Source organism: Stegostoma tigrinum, chromosome 5, assembly GCF_030684315.1.
Source record: "Stegostoma tigrinum isolate sSteTig4 chromosome 5, sSteTig4.hap1, whole genome shotgun sequence".
Lineage (NCBI taxonomy): Eukaryota > Metazoa > Chordata > Chondrichthyes > Orectolobiformes > Stegostomatidae > Stegostoma > Stegostoma tigrinum.
Window position 1 is genome coordinate 69,585,987 of NC_081358.1, and position 25,198 is coordinate 69,611,184.

The 25,198-nt window shown below is 43.4% G+C and overlaps 1 protein-coding gene across 3 annotated transcripts in view; it reads left to right on the forward strand.

The window, feature by feature from the left end:
- pcmtd1 (protein-L-isoaspartate (D-aspartate) O-methyltransferase domain containing 1) overlaps positions 1-25,198 on the forward strand; it is a 73,468-nt gene that overhangs the window by 37,005 nt on the left and 11,265 nt on the right. For all 3 annotated transcript variants that reach the window (XM_048529394.2, XM_048529396.2, XM_048529395.2), the window contains one exon: positions 22,132-22,234. In XM_048529394.2, the coding sequence (XP_048385351.1) occupies positions 22,132-22,234 (103 nt within the window). The remainder of the gene's footprint in view (positions 1-22,131; positions 22,235-25,198) is intronic.

Consider the following 25,198-nt stretch of genomic DNA (forward strand, 5'->3'; position numbering starts at 1 on the left):
ACATATAGTTAAAGGGTGTCAATAAAGTTAGATGAGTGATAACTTGCAAACAAACACCATTTAACACTGAAGTGTGGAGCTGGAGGAACACAGCAGGCCAGGCAGCATCAGAGAAGCAGGAAAACTGACATTTTGGGTTGGGACCCTTCTTCAGAAATGAGGTTCATTTCAGCCCATTTCTGAAAAAGGGTCCTGACCTGAAACATCAGCTTTCCTGCTCTGATGCTGCCTGGTCTGCTATGTTCCTCTAGCTCTACACTGTGTTATCTCTGACTCTGCATCGGCAGTTCTTACTATCTCCATTAACTATCAAAATTTATTCTAGATTCGTTACACGGTTTGTGAAAATTGATTAAATCCTATTTTTGTGTAATATTTTGGCATGCTGAATAGTTCTTATGCCTTACTGTATGCATCCCGTATCTGTTAGAATGTGATATTTAAGTGCTCCTTCTGTGAACATGGTTTTCTGTGTGGGAGGCAAGTGAGAGGAATGTTAATAGAGGAAAGCTTGTCTTCATATATCATTATATTTCATCACTGTGGTGCACCTGCACTAAATGACTGCAGTTGTTCAAGAAGGTGGCACATCGTGTCCAAGGCCAAAAAATACTGGCTTAAAGCGGTGCCCAATATCTTATTAATCTGTATTACTGCTACGTTGTTCTTATATGAATATGTTCTTGTAAAGGACTGTGGAACGTAATGCCTTGTGGTTCTCTTAAGTGACTATTGGTCAGGATATTAAGCAGTAATCAGAAGAGAGAGGTGCTGGATCTGATTGAATTTGCAAGGTGGGGGACAGAATTTCTTTGGTCAAAAGGTCAGTGCCATATCACTGGAGAAATATGGCAAAATAAAATTGGGAAGGTAATGTATCTTCGTTCATGCCCAAGCAGGCATTCAGATCCTTGTGCACTTGATGGGGAAAACCATTTGAACCAGCCGAGCTCGTCCTCTCCCTCCACTGCATCCTAAAACCAGCCCAGCTCGTTCCCGGCTCCCTAACGTGTTCTTCCTCTCACCTCTCCCCTCCTCCCACCTCAAGCCGCACCTCCATTTCCCACCTACTAACCTCATCCCGCCTCCTTGATCTGTCCATCCTCCTCGGACTGACCTATCCCCTCCCCACCTCCCCACCTATACACTCCTCTCTACCTGAACCCTCTACCTATCCCCCTCTCTGAAGGGTCTAGGCCCGAAATGTCAGCTTTTGTGCTCATGAGATGCTGCATGGCCTGCTGTGTTCATCCAGCTTCACACTTTGTTATCTTGGATTCTCCAGCGTCTGCGGTTCCCATTATCTCTGAGCTGCTCCACTGATGGATGTGATGTGCTGCTTAAACTATCTTCGTAAGACAACTTTCGTTGAAGTACTTCCAACATATGTAGATCCTTCCTTGTAAAAGAAAGCCACACCGGTATATAGCACTTCAGATATCTTGGGCATATGCTACATAACAGAAACGTAGTTTTTCAACTCAGTTTGCAATAAATAAGAACATTCTGTTAGCTTTCCTAAATACTTTACCTGCATGTTGGCTTTGCCGATTCTTGCACCCAAATCCCTTTGCAGCCCAGAGATTGCCAATTTCTCACAATTTAGACTTTTCACTGTAACTGTTTCACATTTTCCCATATTATACTTCATTAGAAGGTCTTGTCAACAGACCTTAACCTATCTATATCCATTGTGGCTTCCTCCATCCTCTTCACAATTTGTTTTTTTTTAAGATTAGATTAGATCCCCTACAGTGTGGAAATAGGCCCTTCGGCCCAACAAGTCCACACCGCCCTTTGGTCCATCCCCCTATAACCCACACACCCCTGAACACCACAGGCAATTTAGCATAGCCAATCCACCTAGCCCACACACCTTTGGACTGTGGGAGGAAACTGGAGCACCCGGAGGAAACCCACGCAGACAGGGGCAGAAGGTGCAAACTCCACACAGACTGTTACCGGAGGCTGGAATCAAACCCAGGTTCCTGGTGCTGTGAGGCTGCAGTGCTAACCACTGAGCCACCATGCCGCCGTTTTACTACCTATCTTTGTGTCAGTAGCAAATTTTTAAAAATGAGTCTTCCGTTCCTTCATTCGAAGTCTTAGAGTCACAGCACAGAAACAGATCCTTCTGCCCAACCAGTCTGTGCAGAACATAATCCCAAACTAAACTAGTCCCACCTGCCTGCTCCCGGCCCGTATCCGTACAAATTTTTCCTATTCATGCACTTATCCAAATGTCTTTTGAATGTTGTAATTCATTTTATGTAAACTGTAAAGTCAAGGTTGCAGCACTGATTTCTGTCGCATAGTACTTGTGCATTGCCAACAGAAATTGGCCCATTTGTAGCTGGGTGTTGTTAGGCAGTTAATCTCCCGTGCATGCCAATTTGGTGCCCCAATGTCAAAAATCTTTATCTTACGCAATAACCTTTTTGTTTGAAAGGCTGAAGTATGTTTGTTTGGATGGTCTGAAAACATGTATTATCATGGTGGCAAATTCCTGCACAAAGTTCATGCTGCTACTTTCATTTGATCTTCAGCTAGAGTTTCCCACTTGTTGTGATTTTTATATTCTGAAATTTGCCTTTCCTTGGCATCATCTTTTGAGTGCACTGCTAGTTATTTGGCAGTACCTAACTTCTCATGCTGCACATTTTTAGGGGTGTGCCCAAGCCAATGGAGCAGCTTTGCATGATTAGCTTGAGCATGTTTGCTTAAAATGGATGACTCCATTGATAAAGTTATCCTTCCATATGATGTTAAGAATGCATACCAGAGAGAAGTTTATTGAGCCTTCCTTCTTGCTAGATGTAAATTTACCTGGCTTAATTGACATATAGAATTATGCTGGGGATAAAGACTTTGTAGATAAACACCTTGATCTTACAGGCCACCAAGTTAACCTTTAAAAATTCCAGGGAATATAATCCTTCCTTTTAATTTAAATTCTTTGGTGTCCAGGTACCTTCCTGGTATTTTATGCTGCAATACCTCCAAGTATAGTATTTGTACTGTAAGGTGTGAGGCCATTCTGCTGCAGAAGTACAGCATTTTTAAAGGGCAAAAGATCAGTCTGGCCCATTGGTTCTTCAGAGATAGTAAGAACTAGTGATGCTGGAGCCACAGGTAACACAGTGTGGAGCTGGAGTAATACTGCAGGCCAGGCAGCATCAGAGGAGCAGGAAAGCTGACATTTTGGGTCAAGACCCTTCTTCCATAAATGGAGGAGGGGAAGGGGCCTCTGAAATAAATAGTGGGGGGGGGGGGGGGGCGAGGTGTTTGGGCTGGGGAAGGTAAGTGGGATGGTGATAGCAGGTAGGTAGTGGTGAGGAGTGATCAGTGAGGTGGGAGAGAAGACGGACAGGTTAAGGAGGCGGGGATGAGTGGGTGGGTTGAGCTTTGGATGAGAGAGTGGGTTGGGCTTTGGATGAGGCTGGGGGGTGGGGAGATTTTGAAGCTATTAAGTCCACGTTTAGACCATTGGGTTGTAGGCTCCCAAGGCAGAATATGAAGTGCTGTTCCTGCAGTTTCCGGGTAGTGTTGGGGGAGGAGGCTCAGGATGGACATGTTGTCCAGGTATTGGGCGGGGAAGTTGAAGTGGCTCACAACTGGGAGGTGTTGTCGTTTGTCGCGAGCCGAGCATAGGTGCTCTACAAAGCAGTCTACAGGCCTCCGCTTTGTCTCTCCAATGCAGAGGAGGCCACATCGGGAACAGCGGATACAATAGACCGCATTAGTGGATTGTAGGTGAACATCTATGGAAGGTTTTTTGGGGCCTGGGATGGAGATGAGCGGGGAGGAGTAGGGGCAGGTGTAGCACCTCCTGCAGTTGTAGGGAAAGGTGCCAGGTGTGGTGGGGCTAGTGGGGAGTTTGGAGCAGACGAGGGAGTCGTGGGGAGTGGTCCCTCCGGAAGGCAGATAATTTGGGGAGGGAAATATATCCTTCCTAGTGGGATCAGATTGCAGGTGGCGGAAGTGTTGGCAGTTCTTATTATTTCTACAAGAATATGGAACTTATTACTATTGAAAGTAGTTGCAGCAAAAACCCTAAATGCGTTTAAGGGAAAATGAAGCAAGAATGAGGGAGAAAGGACTAAAGGGCTACACTGAGGAATCAAAAGAATGAGAAGACGCGTGACACACCAAACCTGTTAAACTGAATTGCCTATTTGCATGTAATGTAGTGTCTATGTTTGATGTATTCTCAAGCATTCAGTGGATAAAAACAGCATGAGCTCGTTGTAAGAAGTAATTTTTCCCATTGTTGAGCACCCATGCTTTTTAGGCCACTTGAGCATTTATTCATGTTCAGCTGAAATGTCTGTTCTCTTGCCATTTCCCAACACGTTGTTAAACTGAGCACCTGCTTGCCTGTCAGGTGAATATAAAAACATTTGTGTACTGTTGAAATGGAAATTTCTTGACATTTATCTCAAAGAACATTATGCAAGTTGAATTCCTTGAATTACAATGTTTCCTTTGCATTAGACATTGGCACTGAAAAATATCAACTCATGGGTTCAAAAGTAACAACAGGCAATTTTTTTCCATTTTAGAATACTTTACTTTTCAAAAATAAAATTGTAGCCATGGAAGAATCAGTACGATATGATAATTGCCACTCAGTGTTTCCATTTACTCCAGTTAAATTTCACAAGCTAACCAGAGTCACCGGTTTTGAGGACGGACGTGATTGTGATGTTGAAGCCATAATCAGACCAGCCACTGTCTTATTGAATGATAGAGCGGGCCCAAGGGGCCAAAGAGACAACTCATCCTAATTTATTCAATAAATAAATCAAAGACTTTCTGAACAAAAAAGACATCAAACTGGGTAAACACTGTAATATTGACTTTCCCATTCCTTTTCTTCCTCCTTCTCATTCATAATTCCTGCCCTTTAACACCTCATCCCATAAAAGGCTATTTATTGTTGAACAGTAACAGCACCTTTTGCTGTCATTCCATGCCATACCACGCCGATACTGGAGTAAGCTAGTATTCTCTATGTTGGGATGAAATGTTTGCACCAACTTCTGCCAAAAGCTTGACATGTCCAATACCACATTCAGGTGTAATGGGAAGTTTGCCTTGAATGCCTATTATCTAAACTTGGTTGTTTGATCCATTTGGCTTGAGCTTTAAGCTTGCACTGACCGAATAAATATAAACTCCTGTAACATTGAAGTTTATTATGCTCATGTCACCCAAACCTGCAACATGATTGCTCTGGAAGATTTTTCCAAAGGGATTCTAACACTAGTCTCAACTGGCAAGTTAGACCTTCTATGCCCAAACCAATATCTGTCTTGACAAAACTGATTTGATGTATAAAAATTGACTGCACTCAAAGTGGATTGTCCATCATAAACCTTTTGATACTTGTCAGTTGAACAGGTAACCTGAAATTTATTTTAACGTTTAATATCCCAAAGATATTAATTCCAAGCACACACGTTTGCTCAACTGATTGGGTTTACTCAGAAGGGATCTCGGCAGGGAGTAGGACGCACAGTATGGCTTTTTTTAACAGCAATTCTTATTCTTCTCAACACAATATCCTCTGATTATATTATCTTGGACATTCGTCAGGGAGCTTTGAGCTCTTTTATTTTGTGTTTTATTTAGTGTTTTATTAAATGTAATCTTGCATAAACTTTTTATCTTCATGTTGATGTTGGCTAGCAAAATTGGCTCATTGTTTCTGATGGTAACAGGTTGAAGATCTCATTCTAAACAAAAAAATCTAATCTTTTCTCCCAGTACTTTGTAGCTCCCAGCAATATGTAAGATCTTTACTTGATATTGGATCTTGGATTATTTCAGCTGCTGTTGTAATGCTCTCTCAGCTGCTTCTCAACCTCTGTAAACTTCAGTTCATCCAAAATGCACCGGGTAGTCTCTTGTCTCTCACTATGTTGTTCTTGCCCATTTCTGCTGTCTTTGTTGACCTATAGTGGCTCCCTGTAGTAGAGTACTTAAGTTGTAATCATCAACCCTGACTTTTTTTCTGCAATAACCTTCCCTTGAATTCTGCTTCACTAATTAATTCTGACCTTTTCGCTCATTAACATCTTCCTCCTCTGTGCCAATAATTGATGGTTGTGCTTAAAGTGCCATAACTCCTGCTCAAGAATTCCCTCCAATGTCCCTGCTAAACTCCTCTGCATTTTAACCTGCTTTTCTTTTGCTAATAAATCTTCTGTGAAACCTTTCACAAAGCTGTTGGCCAGACTGTTGATGTTTCTGTTTCTGATTTATGCTTCTGTTTAGCACTTTGTGATGTTATCTACCATTTTACAGCAAGTATTTATATAGTCTGTATTTAGCTATCATAAGGAAGTTTGATGTTTCTGTCTTTTGAAGAAATGATGTTTGTTTATGAATTTTTAAACATTGTCTTTAGGTGACCTATACCTGTTGAGTTAACGATCCGGGGGTTAGAAATATGGTTCTAAGCAAGATGCTATAATGTCTTGGAATTGGTTTCAAGCTCACACCTGATGATAAAACAAAGTACTTACATGGCTTTAATGAAGTCCCAGATGCAAGCACAAGCAGTTTCCATGTCTCTGATTCTATTACAATTTTCATTTCAGTTTATATCCACTTTAATTATCTTCTGTAGGTCACTACTGCCACGATTATGCAGCACATATTTAATGCAATCCAGGAAACATTACTTTTCAACTTTATAATAAGAATTTTCACTCTAGCAAGGCCCAATAGATTTAAGGGCATTATTGCAACCGATTCGATAGGATTTTCTGCCTCCAGATCTATTGCCATGTCTCTGTTTGATATCCTCTTTGCTCAAGTTTATTTAGGCCTGATGTTATTAGATTCCCTATAATGTGGAAACAGGCCCTTCGGCCCAACAAATCCACACTGCCCCTTGGAGCATCCCACCCAGACCCATCCCCCTATAACCTGAACTATGGACAATTTAGCATGGCCAATCCACCTAGCCTGCACATCTTTGGACTGTGGGAGGAAACCGGAGCACCCGGTGGAAACCCACACAGACAAGGCGAGAATGTCCAAATTCCATGCAGTTACCTGAGGCTGGAATCGAACCCGGGTCCCTGGCGCTGTGAGGCTGCAGTGCTAACCACTGAGTCACCGTGCCGCCCAAATACATGGATTATTTCCTAAAACATTTGTAGTGTCGCTGGCAAGGTCAATATTTTGTTTGATTTCTAATTCAAGTAAGAAGATGATGTATCATCTTGAATTTATCCAATCCATGTAGTGAATGGGATCCCACAATGTGTTAAAATGCATGAATTAGGAGCAGAAGTAGTCCTCCTTCAAGCTCCTTAATCTTGTTCCATCATTTAGTAAGATTAGGGGTACTGTACTTGTGTTTCGAATTGTGCATTCCTACTTATGCCTGATTTAATATTTTGTTTCCTTTCCCTAATGAAATTCTGCCTTAAAATTTACTTAATGACCCAGCCTCCTTCATCGCCTAAGGGAGAGAATTCCAAAGTGGCACAACATTCGTTTTCATTTTTTTTTAGGGATCGGGATCCCAATGTTAGGAATATTTCTGGAAACTACTCCACGTTGCATCAGGGGCTGATGCATGCCCGGAGCAATTTGAGGGGGTGGGCAGTTATTGCCCCATATGGTACCTCTTGTTAAGGAGAACTGGCAGTCTTGAGTTCAAGAGATGGGTGACCTGATGGTGTGCTGGTTCCTCGTCAGCTACCAGGCGATCACCTCCATCCATCAACTGGGTTTTGACCTCAACTGGAGAATGCCAGGTCTCAAGATTTCTAGTCAGGCAAGTAATCACCATACCAATGCATCACATTTGGCTTCTGTTTGTTTGAGGAAGTGTAAATGGATTTGCTTGATATTTTTTTCTGGAATTTTCCAATATCTTAATTTGTAAAAGATTTTAGACTTGGCCTCCAGATCTTTGGCTGAAGTTTAGAAGAATGATATTTTTCAAGAATTCCCTTGCAGCAGTCTCCTGCACAACAAGTGAAATGACCAAATCTGGTACTTTTGGGGTGAACTGCTGTTTAGGTCCAAATTAAAGAATAAGCCTTTTGTCTTTTTGTTCTAGGAATTCAAGTCATTCTACACTAATAATGCAGCAACTTCTTTTTTGGTCATGAGATACATGATCTGGTGACTGCAAAAGTACTGCTGTGCACTCCTGAAATATTTAAATAAACTCATTTGTAGCCGATTTGCCTCTGGCTAAGCTGGTAGTAATTCAACCAGATCAGAGAACCCACTGTGGTTAAATTCTGTGTATCAGCCTAATTTGGTACAGCTGTTGAGGAGAGGTTGGTCTGGTTTTCTAACTGAAAGGGAAGAAAAGAAACCAAGCTCAGCAAATGCACACAATGTGATTTGTCCAATGATGTGCATGAACGACTAACACTCTAAAATGTATCTTGCAGTTAATTGAAATCCATAAAGCCTTGCCAGCTGTTTTCAGGCTCACTTAATAAGCTGAAGCTATTCAAAGTGTTGAGTTGAATCATGTCATTTTGAACCTTTTTAGAGGAAAGTTGGTGGTACTAAATGGAGTGAGAAAAGATGAGCAGAAAAGAATTTCAGATAGACAAATTAATTGTTCATTATATCGATTTTTTTTCCATTAAACAGCTAATTTCTATAAGATATAAATGTGTTCTAAATAATACATATTCACTTATTCAAATATTCATTAACTTAATAGTAAATTGAAACAAAAGTATAATGTGATGATCCACCTTTTTGAAGAATGACTAAGATTTTAATAGCAGGCACAGATACAGGAGCTAAAGTAATTAAAAGTTGTGTTTACTGTTCATTGTTTCTCACCATTGGGTAATTGTAAAGGAATGCTTTCTGTAGGGAATTTGATGTGGACAAACAGACTGGAAAAACACAGCAGGTCAAGCAGCATATGGAGGAAAAGCTTAGTTAACGTTTAGGGCATTACTCATCCTCAGGACTGGATGTAGGGCTAGAGAGAGCTGCAGATAAAGGAGTGGGAGGAAAAGGATGGAGATGGAATGGTGGTGATAAGTGGATACCAGTGATAGGTACAACCTGGTTGGTTGACAGGAGGGATGAATCCAGTTGGTGGCTGGAAGGGAGTGTCAGAAGGTGGAATGGAAGAGAGGAGACAGGGCTGGAAGAGGAGGTGAGGGATGATTGCCAAGGTTATTTGAAATTGGAAACTCTGTTGAGCCCTCCAGGCTGCTGGGTGCCCCCAGGTGGAAGATAAGGCGTTGTTCTTCAGATTTGCGTTGCAAGTCACTATGACATTAGAGGAGGCAGAGGACTGGCGTGTCGGAGTGGGACTCGGACGAGGCATTGAAATGGCTGGTGACCGGAAGGTTAGTTTGGCTGTTACGGGCCAGATGGAGATGCTCAGTAGAACAGTCACCTAGTCTACTGATGTAAAGACACATTGGGAGTGCTGGATGAAATAAACTAGGTTGGAGGTGATGCAGGTGAAGCTCTGTCTCACTTGAAAGGCCTGTTTAGGGTCTTGAATATAGGTGAGGGAGGTGTTGTGTGTTCAGGTGTTGCATCTTCTACGGTTACAAGAGAAGGTACTGGGTGGGTTGGAATGGTTGGTGAGGAGTGAGGTGCAAACTGAGGAGTAGTGAAAGGAATGGTCCTTCTGGAAGGCAGAGAGGGGTGGGGAGTGGAAGGTGTTCCAAGTGGTGTGGTCTAATTAGAGTTGGCAAAAGTATTTGAGGTTGATACATTCGATGTAGAGGCTGGTGAGGTAGAAAGTGAGGACGAGGGGGCGCTATCGTTATTATGTTTGGAGAGGGTGTGGTGTTGGTGGTTAAGAGCTGAAATGCGGTGGAGGGCTGCCTGGATGCTGGTTGGGTGGGGGTGGAGGTGCGAAGGGCATTGTTTGTTTGAAAAAGTGGAAATCTGGGATGCTTGGGAATGGAACGACTTGTTACAGCAGATGTGATGGAGGAATGGGAAAATGGGATGGCGTTGTTGCAAGATGCAGTGTCGGAGAAGGTGTACTCTAAGTAGTATTGTAGTATGTGGGTTTATAGTAAATGTCAGTAGGTAAGCTGTCACCAGAAATGGAAACTGAGAGGCCAAGAAGGGGGATGAAGCTGTCTGAGATAGGCCAAGTGAATTTGAGAGTGGAAGTTGTTAGTGAAGTTGATGAACTGGAGCAGTTTAGCCTGGGTGCAGAATGCAGCACCAATGCAGTCATCGATGTAACGGTGGAAAAGTTGGAGCAGTACCAGTGTACGCACTGAAGAGGACTGTTTGACATAACTGACCTACAGGTGGGTGTAGCTGGAGCCCATGTGAGTGTCCGTGGCAACCCCCTCAATTTGGAGAAAGTGGGGAAAATTTGGAGGAAATTTTTTTTTTGAGGCTAGGCGTATGGATGGGTCTGTTGGAGACGAACAAAGTGGGGGCCTGTAGGCCGCCCTTGTGGGGTATTGCAACGTTTAGGAATTAAACATCCATAGTGAAGATGAAGCGCTGGGGGCCAGGAACCTGAACTCGCCAAAGAGGTGGCAGGGATGGTTTGTGTCCCAGATGTAGGTGGGAAATGCCTGGACCACGGGGGAGAGAATGGAGTCAAGGTAGGAAGAGATGCGTTGGGTTGGGTAGGAGCATGCAGAGATGATGGGTCATCCGGGGTGATTGGGGTTGTGGATCTTGGGGATCAGGTGGAACCGGACAGTGTTGGGCTGGGGGACTATAAGGCTGGAGGTGGTGGAGAGGAGGTCATTGAAAGCGATGAGATCATGATGGCCTGATGGGCCATGGTGCAGTCACCGTCAAGGGGGATATAGGATGTGATGTTGGAGAGTTGGCGTTTGGCCTCTGTGGTGTAGAAGTCCATCCTCCAGGCTACCACTGCCTCATCTTTGGCAGCGGGTTTGATAGTGAAACGGGCATTAGTGTGGAAAGAGTGAAGCACTGCGGGGGAGTGGGGGCTCGGGGAGTGGTGCGTGCGGAGAAATGGATGGCGTGTTGGCAGTTAGCAGTGAAGTGGTCCAGGGCTGGTAAGAGGCCGCCGGCAGGGGTTCTCCAAGAGGAGGAGGAGGGGAAAGGTTGAAGATGGGAGAAGGGGTCCCCGGAGGGTGGTTGGGAGTCTTTTATCGAAGAAGACAACATGGAGCTCCACATTGTGGTGGAAAACCTGTCTTATTGAATTATTGAAAAATAAAAACACTTGAGTATGTAGAATAAGATAAAGGCCCAAAAGATATGTGAGCACTGTTTAGATCTGAATTGTTAATTGTAGTACCCACATTGTTGATTAAGGATACTTGTCCTGCATTGTATCTGCAACTGCACCTATAGGTTTGACCTGAGAATTTTACCACAGTCTTAAACTGCTGTGACACAGATTCACTGTCTTCAGAAGTATAACTTATTTGTTCTTCAAGCTAAGAGATTTGACATAAGCTAATAATTTGGCTATAGAAAAGCAGTGGGTGGAAAACCGTTTGCAGTCATGTCACATTCCACAAAAGAGCACAGTCGTCCCAGTTCCCAGTCCTGCCACCCAATTCATTAGGGTTGATGATGGCACAGTGACTCACTGGCTAGCACTGCTGTCTCATAGCGCCAGGGACCTGGGTTCGATTCCACCCTCGGGCGACTATATAGAGTTTGCACGTTCCCTCTGGGTTGTTCCATTTTCCTCCCGCAGTCCAGAGATGTGCAGGTTAGGTGGATTGGCCTTGCTAAATTGCCCATAGTGCCCAGGGATGTGTAGGTTAGGTGGGTTAGACAAGGGAAATGTAGGGGAATGGGTCTGGGTGGGTTGCTGTTCAGAGGGGTAGTGTGGACTTGTGCCGAATGACCTGTTTCCACACTGTAGGGATTCTATGAATCTATGAATTGGAGTTGCCACAATTTGGTGGGTCCAATTGATTTTTCTAACGCAGCTCCTGAGAATAATTTGCACATTAGTGCTGAAGGTTGATTTTGATGTGCATGATAAGATCATCGGCAGTTGTGTTTTGCATTGAATATTTTGAGTTTTCTATAGGGACATCTGTCAATCTTTATTTCTGTATCTGTTGGATTGTGGTAATTATCTGTTATACCCAGTGTCTTGTGCATTCTCCATTCACCATAGCTGTAGAAGTGTAGGGGATGACCACCTTCCCATTAGAATTTAAAGACAGCTCAGAGCCAGTCAGAGACTGGTATTCAGCAGCAAGTAAGTCATACCTGTCTCCCCAAAGGTTTAAACAAAGATTTAAACAGCCCACTTGAACACCACCCAACAAACCACTAGCTTCAGCATTCACTCCATTCACCACTGACACATAGTACGCACTGCTGTCACTATCGTTGCGATACACTGCAGCAACTCACTGAGGGTTCTTAGCATCTTCCAAACCTGTCACTTCTGCTAGCAAGAAGGGCAAGACCATCAGATGTGTGGGAACACCAGTATCATCTGCAGGTTCATCTCCAAACTGTATAACATTCTGACTCGGAACTATGTCACTATTCGTTCCCTCTTGCGAAGTTAAAATCCTGGATGTGCCTAACAGCATTGCGGGTGCCCTGTCCCCTAAGGACTGCAGCAGTTCAAGAAGGTGGCACAGCCGTACCTGCTGCAGGATGGTTGGTGATAAACAATACTTGTTGATCCATCTATTGATATTCATATCCTATAAATGAATTTAAAAAGCAGAAACAGCCATCAGCAGCATCCAGCTACTGAAAGCAGAGACAAATAATATATAGCATGTTAAAGACTTTGTAACATGAACTTCAGGCTGTTGTGGGAACTGGAATGTAGTAGAAATGTTAGGTAATGAGGAAAGAAAGCAACGCAGAGTACAGATTTTTGGAAAATGTGCATTGAAAAGCAAAAGTGCTGTTTTTCATATTTGGAGCTATGGGAAGCTAAGGAATCCCATGATAAATGAAAAGAACTGTTTGTTTGTAAACTGGCAGAATGGTCACCTTTCTTTTCCTGTTGCAGTTACATAATGCTGACAGAATAGCTAACTCCAGTTATAGCATAGCAGCAGCAATGAACCAACAAAGTGAGTATATATTTTGCTGATTGCTCGATGTTCTGTAATGAGTCACTGTGCTCAATTTGTCCACACTGATATTTGTGCTGTACTCCAGCCTACTTCTGTCTGTTTATTCAGCTCTTTCAGTATCTACACTCTTTTTATCCTACTGTACTTATCTAGCCTTGTTTTAAATGCATCTACACTCGGGTGTCACCTGAAGTTGTGATTGAGTTCCTTAGAGTGAAAGCTTTAGTTGATACAATTTCCCATGGATATTGATATGCAATCTACAGTTGAGCTGTGTTAGACATTGTTTTGGTCTGGACATAAAGAGCACAAGAGTTGAGATACTTTACTGTACTTGGACTCCTCCTAAAATAAGACAATTCAGCACATCCTTTTGTATGATACAAACGCTCCTGCATTTTTAGATTGATCGAGCTCCATCTAATGGCACATGTTAATTAGTGCAGGGAGCTGCGAGTCTCACCACCAGATGGCGGTATCGGTGCACGTTCAAATAGAAGCCAAGGAACGGGGTAATAAAGTGTGAAGCTGGGTGAACACAGCAGGCCAAGCAGCATGTCAGGAACACAAAAGCTGACGTTTCGGGCCTAGACCCTTCATCAAAGAGGGGGATGGGGTGAGGGTTCTGGAATAAATAGGGAGAGAGGGGGAGGCGGACCGAAGATGGAGAGAAAAGAAGATAGGTGGATAGGAGAGTATAGGTAGGGAGGAGATAGGTCAGCCCAGGGAAGACGGACAGGTCAAGGAGGTGGGATGAGGTTAGTAGGTAGGAGATGGAGGTGCGGCTTGAGGTGGGAGGAAGGGAAGGGTGAGAGGAAGAACAGGTTAGGGAGGCAGAGACAGGCTGGGCTGGTTTTGGGATGCAGTGGCTCCCGCGTCTCCCACATTTCCCGCAACACATTCCTCACACCCCGCCCCCGCCACAACTGCCCAAAGAGGATCCCCCTCGTTCTCACACACCACCCCACCAACCTCCGGATACAACGCATCATCCTCCGACACTTCCGCCATCTACAATCCGACCCCACCACCCAAGACATTTTTCCATCCCCACCCTTGTCTGCTTTCTGGAGAAACCACTCTCTCTGTGACTCCCTTGTTCACTCCACACTCCCCTCCAACCCCACCTCACCCGGCACCTTCCCCTGCAACCGCAGGAAGTGCTACACATGCCCCCACACCACCTCCCTCACCCCCATCCCAGGCCCCAAGATGACTTTCCATATTAAGCAGATGTTCACCTGCACATCTGCCAATGTGGTATACTGTATTCATTGCACCCAGTGTGGCTACCTCTACATTGGGGAAACCAAGCGGAGGCTTGGGGACTGCTTTGCAAAACACGTCCGCTTGGTTCGCAATAAACAACTGCATCTCCCAGTCACGAACCATTTCAACTCCCCCCTCCCATTCTTTAGATGACATGTCCATCATGGGCCTCCTGCAGTGCCACGGTGATGCCACCCGAAGGTTGCAGGAACAGCAACTCATATTCTGCTTGGGAACCCTGCATCCCAATGGTATCAATGTGGACTTCACCAGCTTTCAAATCTCTCCTTCCCCCACCGCATCCCAAAACCAGCCCAGTTTGTCCCCTCCCCCCACTGCATCCCAAAACCAGTCCAGCCTGTCTCTGCCTCCCTAACCTGTTCTTCCTCTCACCCATCCCTTCCTCCTACGCCAAGCCGCACCTCCATTTCCTACGTACTAACCTCATCCCACCTCCTTGACCTGTCCGTCTTCCCTGGACTGGCCTATCCCCTCCCTACCTCCCCATCTACACGCTCCTCTCCACCTATCTTCTTTTCTCTCCATCCTTCCTGGCCTCCCCTCTCCCTATTTATTCCAGTTCCCTCTCCCCATCCCCCTCTCTGATGAAGGGTCTAGGCCCGAAACGTCAGCTTTTGTGCTCCTGAGATGCTGCTTGGCCTGCTGTGTTCATCCAGCTTCACACTTTATTATCTTGGATTCTCCAGCATCTGCAGTTCCCATTATCTCTGAGCCAAGGAACAGGAACAGTTGGAAACAGCCTATTGGACCTAAAGTAAGAAAAAGTGACAGGAGACATGGCCGTGAGGGCAGATTATGTTGGTAGGCGCAGCCAGGGGAGAAGAGGTCACTGTCTTTGCAAGTCAACCTTGGCTTGCAGTTCCTCAGAATTCTCCAAATATATATGGCATTGACCATGTTCTTGTATCCAATAACTTGCATAGTGTTAAACTCAAAATGATGACTAGATTAAAATAAATCCCAAAGGTAAAATAACATTAAAGAGAAACAGCATTAAATGGGATGACATTCTGTGTACTATTTGCTTTAACCACTCCACATGGTATCAATTTCCATGTTCTCTCAATTCTGAGTTCAAGATGTTTCTTCTGAATTTCCCATTTGATTTGTTAGTGACATCTAATTACCCTGTTATTGATATATGGAACACTGACTCTGTCAAGCCTTTTATAGATATTTTTTAATCTGCTTGTTCAGGGATGTAATTGCACACCTCTGGAGCAGATGAGACTCGAACTCAGCCATCCTGGTTCGGAAGTGGGGACACTATTATTGCATTACAGGAGCCCATTAGACCTTAATTAGAAGATATCGATTAGATCACAACTTAGCCTTCTCTTTTTCGAGAGAAGCACTGGGCTTGTCTGTCCAGTGTTTTAATCTCCTTTTCTTTATAACATGGAACTGGCACAATACGTGATGGCAAGCAGAATTATATGTACACTGTCCAATATTTTTATTCCTTCATGAGATGTTGGTGTTGCTGGCTGAGCCAGCATTTATTGCCAGTCCTTTAATCCTCCTGGACGAGATTCTCATGAGTTGCCTTCTTGAACAGCTACAGTCTTCAAGGTGCAGGGATATTGACTGAGTGACAGTAACGAAAAGGTAATATTCATCCAAGTCAGGAAGGCATGCCTCGGAACTTGGTATTTCCATGCATCTGCTATCCTCATCCTTCTCAATGGTAGAGGTCACTGGATTTGGAAGATACTGAATGAGGAGCCTGGGTGAGTTCCTGCAGTGCATTTTATATTAGGTACAGCTGTGTGTCACTGTGCACCAGGTGGTGAAAGAATTGAATGTTGTAGGTGAATTGGGTGCCAGTCAGGTAGGTTGTTTTGTCTTGGATTGTGTCAAGTTCTTGAGTGCTGTTGGAACTGCACTCATCCAGGCAGTAGAGATTATTCCATCACACTGCTGTGCCTTGTAGATGGCAAGCAGCTTGAGATGAGATGAGAGCAAGAGAATTCCAAGCCTCAAAGTTGCCTTTGGGGCCACAATGATTACTTGGCACAGCCAACTCTGTTTCTGGTCAATGGCAATCCCAGGATTAATGGGAAATTCAGCGATGCCATTGAATTTCAAGGAGTTATGGGTGGTCTCTTCCCCCACCCCTCCCCTTTTTTTCCTCTGTCTGTCTCACTGTTGTTTGAGTTGATCATTGTCTGACATGTTACAAGCCAAAGTTGCATATTGTCTAGATCTTGCTACAAATGATATGGTTGTGTTAATGTCCGAGGAGTGATAAATGATGCTGAACTCGCCAATCACCTGCAAACATCCCACATTTGACCTTGTGATGGACAGAAGGTCATTAACAAAGCAGCTGAAAATTATTGGGCCTGGGAACCTACTGAGGAACACCTACAGAGATGTTCTGGGGCTGAGGTGACTGTCCATCAATAACCGCAACCATATTTTTAGCTAGGCATACTGCACTCAGTAGATGTTTTTCCCTCATTCCTATTGATTCCAGATTTGCCGGAATTCTTGATGCCAGACTCCATCGACTGCTGCCGTGATGTCAAGGTCAGTCACACTTGTATCATCCCTGGAATTCAGCTCTTCTCTTTATGTTTGGGCCAGGTCTGTAATGAGTTTAGGAGCCAGGTGTGGCCCTGGTGGAATCCAAACTGAACACCAGAGGGCAAGTTATTGCTGTGTAAGTATTGCTTTACAGAATTGTTGTAATACTTTCTGTCACTTTACTGATCAAGGGTAGGCAGATAGAGAAGTAAATGGCTATGTTGGATTTGCCCTGCTTTTTGAGCATGTGACATACCTGGGCCATTTTCAGTACTATTGGATAGAAGGTAGTATAGTTGCTCTACCAGAACAGCTTAGCTAAAGGTGTCAAAAGTTCTGGAGCGCAAGTATTCAGTACTATTGCTGGAATGTTGTCAGGGCCCATGACCTTTGCAGTATCCAGTGCTGCCAACTGTTTCTTAATTTTCTTGTGAAATAAATTCATTTGATTGAAAAAAACATCTATGATGCTGAGGACCTCCTGGAGGACACAGAGGAATTGTTCACTTGGCACATCTGGCTGGTGTGTTGGCCTTTCCCATCATTGACGGTGGAGATACTTGTGGTCTATCTACCACTGTTCATGACTGGCAAAACTGCAGAGCTTATGTCTAATCCATTTGGTCGTGGGATGTAGCTTCACCAGGTTCACACCTCAGTCTTGGGTATGTCAGATGTTGTTTATGGTAAGCCTGCCCCCTCTCTTCACTGAACTCTGATCAATCTTCCAGCATGATATCAGTGCTGAAGTGGGATATATATCCATCAGATTACAGGTTTAGGATGTGTATAATTCTGTGATTGTTTGCTTGCAGATCCAGTTGTTCCATAGTGTGCAGACATTTCATTACTATTCTAGACAACATCATCAGTGCAACTTCTAATTGAAGCATTTGTGTTCTGCTCAATTCCGAACTTGTGATCCTGTGGTGTGGTGGGTCTCGTCACTTCTGATTCTGGCCTTTTTTTTAAATAGTGGTCTGTATACGGGTTCTATTTCAGTGTGTTTGTTAATGGAGTTCAATGTCGAGAAACAGACCTCCAGAAATTCCCTTTCATGACCGTCGTTCACTTGTCCCAGTACAGTCACTTTGTCCCAGTCGAACTCATGGCCTTCATTGTCTATGTGTATTGCTCATGTCTTTTTACTGCCAGCTGGTGTTCATGTATCCTGGTCGTTAGTTTCTTCCCTGTTTGACCAATGTAATGTGTGTTACACCCGCTACATGAGATTCTGTATATTCTGTTGACTGTTGGTATGGAGTCTTTGGCATTTCACGTGGTGTTAATGTAGGTTTGTGTACAATCGTGAACCTACACAGTCTAAGGAGTCTGGTTGTCATTTCCGATATATTTTTGATGTAGGGTAGAGTTACTGGTGTCTTCTGTTCTACCTTGTCCTCTAACTTTTGTTTGTTTTTGTAGACATCAGCAGATGAAACATCTTGGGTATCTGTTGTCAGTAAATACTTTGTGCTGGTGTTCGTCTTCGATTTTCTGGAGTTCTGGAGTGTTGCAGTGTAATGTGGCTCATTTAAATAGTGTCTTAATGCAGCATTTGTATATGGTGGTTTGGTTGCTTATTGAAGAATTTGGTCCCTGTGTGTGGCCTTCCTGTACGCGCTAGTCTGGAATCACTGATAATCTCTGTACCATTATATCGAAGAATGGGACCTGTGTGTTGTTTTCATCTTCTCTCTAGTGAATTTTATGCTTGCAAAGATGTTGTTGGTAAGTTGGTGGGTTTCTTATACTTCTGGTGCGTTTGATTATTACGAATGTGTCATCCATGTAACAACCATAATTTTGGTTGGATTATAGGAAGAGCTGTATGTCCAGTATCTGCATCATTGGCTTCTGCAATGAGACCCAAGATGGATAATCCCATTGATGCTCTGTTGATCTGATTGTATATTTGGCTATTGAATGTGAAGTGCATTGTGAGGCATAAATCTAGTAGTTTCAATAATTTGTCCTTGCTGATGATGTTGGTGCTGTTCAGGATCAGTGCTCCTGGTCCTTCCAGTAGTGTGTCTAGTATCTCTCTGGCTAACTGATTGTCAATGGATGTAAGTAGTGCTGTGACATCAAAGGAGATCATGGTTTTGTCCTTTGTCAATTTTTGTGTCCCTCAGCTATATGAGAAATTCTTGGGATGTGGGGATCTGCTAATGAGGTGTTTTAGTCTCTGTTGTAATTCCCTCGCTTGCTTGTGTGTAATTGTGCCTGGTAAGGAGACTATTGGTCTGAGAAGCTTGGGGAATCCAAAGAAGCGGGGGCTGTTTGACCCATCTTGGTTTCGTGCTGACATAGTCAATATTAGTAATCTCTCCTGCATATTGAAGTTTCTTGAGTATCTGTGTTATCCTGTTCTCTAGCTGTGGTATGTATATAATTCTGTTGGTCCTGAAAGCTTAGAATGCCATATTGCTGTCCAATCTTGGATTTGCCCGCTCAGTTTGTAGTCTGCCCCATCTAGTTGTAGTGCCATACAATATACTAGAGGGTTTTGTCAATGTGAAGATAGATAGGATCTCTACAGGATCTGTGGTGTGGTGATCACTCTCAGATTCTCAGAATCCCTACAGTGTAAAATCATTTCAACAAGTTCACACTGACCTTCAGCGCATCCCACCCAAACCTATCCCCCTATAATCTATATATTTTACATCTCCCTGAACACTATGGGCAATTTAGCATGGCCAATCCACCTAGCCTGCACATATTTGGACTGTAGGAGGACACTGGAGCACCTGGAAGAAACCCATGCAGACACTGGGTGAAAGGCAACAGTCTGTGTGGAGTTTGTACAGAGGATGGAATTGAACCTCAGCAGTGCCACCACTGAGCCACCGTGCTGCTCCTACTGATACTTTCGTGACAGACAACTGCAGTGAGCAGAGTGGTAAGAATGAGGTGAATAAGACTTCTCTAATATGGTTACTTCCCTTGCCACCTTCAGATTTAGTCGAAGAAGACTTGACCAGTCTCATCAGTAGTGGTGCCATATGGTTGAATTTAGAATACAGATGGAGAGTGTGAAGATAAAATCCAATACCAGGGCCCTCTGCTTGACTACAATAGAATGAGGGAGGACTTGGCTAATGTAGACTGGAAACAAAGATTTTATGGTGGGGCAGTTGACGAGCAGTGGAGGACTTTCAAAGCAATTTTTCAAAGTGCCTCAAGGATTGGTGTTGGGACCGCAATTATTTACCATTTATGCAGATGATTTAGAGTTGGGGACCACGTGTGAGGTGTCATAGTTTGCAGATGACACTAAGGTGAGTGGCAGAGTAAAGTGTGCAGAGGACTGTGAAACTTTGCAGAGGAACATCGATACATTGGGCAAAAGTCTGGCAGATGGAATACAATGTAAATAAATGTGAAGTCATACTTTTGGTAGGAGTAATAATAAAAAGGATTATTACTTGAATGGTAAAAAGTTGCAGCATGCTGCTATGTAGAGGGACCAGGAATCACAGAAGGTTGGTCTGCAGGTACAACAAATAATTAGGAAGGCAAATGGAATTTTGTCTTTCATTGCTAAAGAGATTGAGTTTAAAAGCAGAGAGGTTATGTTGCAGCTGTACAAGGTGCTGGTCAGGCCACACCTGGAGCACCGTGTGCAGTTTTGTCTCCTTAATCGCAAGGACATACTGGCACTGGAGGGGCTGCAGAGGAGGTTCACTAGGTTGATTCCGGAGTTGAGGGGGTTATCTTATGAGGAGAGATTGAGTAGATTGGGATTATATTCATTGGAATTCAGAAGATTGAGGGGGGGAATCTTATAGAATCATATAAAATTATAAAGGGAATGGATAAGGTAGAAGTAGAGAGGATGTTTCCACTGGCAGGTGAAGCTAGGACAACAGGGCATAGCCTCAAGATTAGAGGGACCAAATTTATTACCGAATTGAGAAGGAACTTCTTCACCCAGAGGGTTGTTAATCTATGGAATTCCTTGCCCAGTGAAGTAGTTGACACTACTTCAGTAAATGTTTTTAAAGCGAAGGTAGATTTTTTTTGAACAGTAAAGGAATTAAGGGGTACAGTGAGAGTGCACATAAGTGGATCTGAGTCCACGAAAAGATCAGCCGTGATCTTATTGAATGGCGGAGCAGGCTTGAAGGGCCTAGTCCTGCTCCTAGTTCTTATGTTCATATGTCAAGCTGTCTTGATAGGGAATTCAACGCACACTCACGCAGAATATATATGTGCGTTTGTCACCTTTAGCATTTCCACCAGTTCGTGCTCAACATAGAGGAACACTGAATTCTGAGCAAGGTGGTTCATGGGCATCAGCAGAGGTTTCCTTGTTCATGTTTGACATGATGTCATGAGATTTCATGGAGTGCAGCGACAATGTTGAGGACTTCTGGGCAACTTCCTCCCAGCTTTATTGACTGTAGCACTGACTCTGATGGATCTACTCCACCAGAGGGACAGGACATGCAATGATAGCAGTGCTAAATCATAGTAAGAGACACACACAGATTTTTCATGACTGATGTTATACATTTTTGATTTGAATATATATCTTCATTCAAAAATCCCCTGCGCTGGTAACTACCTTTTGTTTAGTCATATGTACTCCTCCAATTCACTTTGTTTTCTAACTTGTTGTGAATGATGTGAGTATTCCTGCGAAAGTTATGAATGTGAGGATTAGATCTTGGGACGGGGCCGTAGAGTCGGACAGGGCCGAATTACATTTTTGATAACACATTTTATCCTTTTCCAAAGTCATTAATAACAAGTGAACACTTTTTTTGTTTTAGACAATGTGGTTTTGTTGGAGCAGCTCATTTTAATTCACCCTGACTAACTTGATTTATTTTTGTTGGTGTTGACTTGAGAAATAAACATTGATCAGAGAACCAGAAGAATTTCACCTTATTTTGAAAATGACTCCAGTGTCTCTTTAAACATCCATCTGAGAACATTGGAACCTCAGTTTAATGCCTCGCACTTTTGTTTTTAGAAAAACGCTCCCCTCGCGATGTCATTCTCACTAAGCTGTTGCACTGGTGTCATTCTGAATTACTTGTTCAAGTCTTGCAATGGTCTTTAATTCACAACCTCCAACTCTAAACGCACAAGTACTGAGCCAAGTTGATTTTTTTTAAGAAGGGTTAGAAATTTTGCTTGTTCTTAACTAATGAGCTAAATGGACTAATTGACTTTTCTGATCCAGATTTAGATTGTGTTGTGAAACATGATTGTTGCATGATACATTATGGGTTCCAGTCTTCTGATTTCTTTATAATTCTTTGCTGTCTAGGCCCTTTTGGGATAAACCATGGAATTGAGATTCATGCTGATGTAGTAGATTATGCAACAGAGAAGTTGGACAATTTTATAAAAAACAGTGACAGTTTTGATAAGTAAGTATGGAGTTATTTGAACTTATTTTCCTCAGATTTTGTTCTCCCAAGTTCTACTAAGTTTTTTTTTCTCCCAGATCTGAGTACACAGATGCTGGTTTTTTGTTTTTTCTTTTTTTTTGTTGAATAATCTTTGTGTTTGGTTTCACACAAATTTTGTGGTCTTTGACAGTAGCCTTTGTTCTTAATGATAACATGTTCTTATGATAATATCCTGAGATATAGTCTTGACCCAGAAATAGAAGTACAACATTTTATTTTGTTGTTTTGTGAAGAAGAACTTGAGGATTTAGCAAAAACAGCAACTTGTATTTGTAGCGTATTTTTAGAATGTTTAAACATCACAAAATGCTGCTCTTGGGTATTATAAAATTAGACCAAGCAACGTGAGAACAAATTACGTAAAAAGACTGGAAGATGAGTCTTAGAGGTGGATTGTAAAACATTGCCAAAAATGGGTTGCATAGGACCAGGGAGTGCAACAATCTGAGCAATTTTAAGACTGGACGAGATATTATAATTATTAGCAAGGTGCCAGATTGTTGAAAGATTTGAAGCCAAGATAAGCATTTTTAAAAAAAAAAGCCAAACTGGGAGCCATTATAGGTGAGTGACCAGAGGATTGTTGGACAGCATTTAGAGCAAGTTGGAACATGGGTATGAGAGTTTTTGATCTCAAATTTAGGGAAGATAGATGTGGAAGTTGGCCAGGTGTGTATTCAAGTGAGAGTAGGAACCAACCCTGAACTCCTCAGGACTGTACCACCATTCTAGATCTTGAATGCAAGAAGTGTTAGGAATAAGGGCGATGAACTTAGAGGATGGATCGGTACTTGGAACTACGATCTTGTGGCCATTACAGATACTTGGATAACACTGGCTGGAATAGTTGTTGGATGTTCTGGGATATAGATGTTCCAAAAGAAATGGGGAGAGAGCTATAAGTGGTTGAGCATTGCTAATCAGGGATGGTATCACAGCTGCAGAAAGAGAGGTCATGGAGGAGGGTTTGTCTACTGAGCCAGCATGGGTGGAAGTCAAACAGGAAAGGAGCAGTAACTTTATTGGGAGTTTTCTATAGACCACTCCTCCCCCCCCCCCCCCCCCCCCGCCCCAACACCACCACCAGAGACACTGAGGAACACATTGAGAGACAGTGTGAGGAAAGGTGCAGAAGTGATAGGGTTGTTGTCATGGGTGACTTCAACTTGCCTAATATACACTGGAACCTCCGAAGTGCAAATAGTTTTGATGGAGCAGATTTTGTCAGGTGTGCACAGGAAGGATTTCTGACTCAATATGTAGATAGGCTGACTAGAGGGGAGGCCATATTGGATTTGGTGCCTGGCAATGAACCAGGTCAGGTGTCAGGTCTCTTGGGGGAGAGCATTTTGGTGATTAGATTCCTTACAGTGTGGAAACAGGCCCTTCGGCCCAACAAGTCCACACCGCCCCTTGAAACATCCCACCCAGACTCAGACCCATCCCCCTATAACCCCCACACACCTGAACACTACGGGCAATTTAGCATGGCCAATCCACCTAGCTCCGGTTTCCTCCCACTGTCCAAAGATGTGCAGGCTAGGTGGATTGGCCATGCTAAATTGGGTATACCCAAGGTTACTGCAGAAAGCAAGGGAAGAGATTATTGTCCCTTTGATGATCTTTGTGTCCTCACTGTCCACTGGAGTAGTACCAGATGATTGGAGGGTGGTAAATGTCATTCCCTTGTTCAAGAAAAGGTATAGAGATAATCCTGGGAATTACAGAATGGTCAGTCTTACTTCTGTGGTATACAAATTATTGGTGAGGATTCTGAGAGATAAGTATTTATGATTATTTGGAAAAGCACAGTTTGATTAGAATTAGTCAGCATGGCTTTGTGAGGGACCGGTCATGCCTCACAAGCCTTATTGAATCCTTTGTGGACGTGACAAAACATATTGTTGAAGGCACAGCAGTGGATGTGGTGTATGTGGATTTTAATAATGCAGTTGATAAGATTCCCCATGGTAGGCTCATTCAGAAAGTAAGGATGCATGGGATTCAGGAGAATTTGTCTGTCCAATAGAAGACAGAGGGTGGTAGTAGATGGATAGTATTCAGCCTGGAGCTCGTTGACCAGTGGTGTTCCGCAGGAATCTGTTCTGGGACCTCTGTGTTGTTTGTGATTTTTAGAGTGACTTGGATGAGGAAGTGGAAGGGTGGGTTAGTAAGTTTGCTGATGCCATGGACGTTTGTGGTGTTGTGAATAGCATGGAGGGCTGTTGTAGTTTGCAATGGGACATTGACAGGATGCAGAGCTGGGCAAAGAAGTGGCAAATGGAATTCAACCTGGAAGAGTGTGAAGCGATTAATTTTGGAAGGTCAAATTCTAATGCAGAATATAGGATTAGTGGCAGGATTCTCGGCAGTGTGGAGGAACAGAGGGATCTTGGGGTCCACATCCATATATCCTTCAAAGTTGCTACCCACGTTGGTTGAGTTGTAAAGGAGGCTTATGGTGTGTTGGCCTTCATTTGGCAAACGAATTAAGTTTAAGAGCGGAGAGGTTATGTTGCTGATCTGTAAAACCCTGGTTAGACATCACTTGGAATATTGTGTTCAGTTCTGGTCGCTTTATTACAGGAAAGATGTGGAAGCTTTAGAGAGGGTGCAGAGGAGATTTACCATGTGGACTGGAATGAGAAAAGAATGAAGGAGCTAGGGCATTTTTCATTGGAGTGAAGGAGGATGAGGGTGACTTTATAGAGGTGTACAAGATGACGAGAGGCATAGACAGAGTGGATAGTCTGAGACTTTTTCCCAGACTATTACAAGGAAGCAAAATTTTAAGGTGATTGGAGCAAGGTACAGGGGAGATGTCAGAGGTACGCTCTTCACACAGTGGTGAGCATGTGGAATGCGCTGCTGGCTGTGGTAGTGGAGTCGGATACTTTAGAGACTTTTAAATGAATCTTGGAT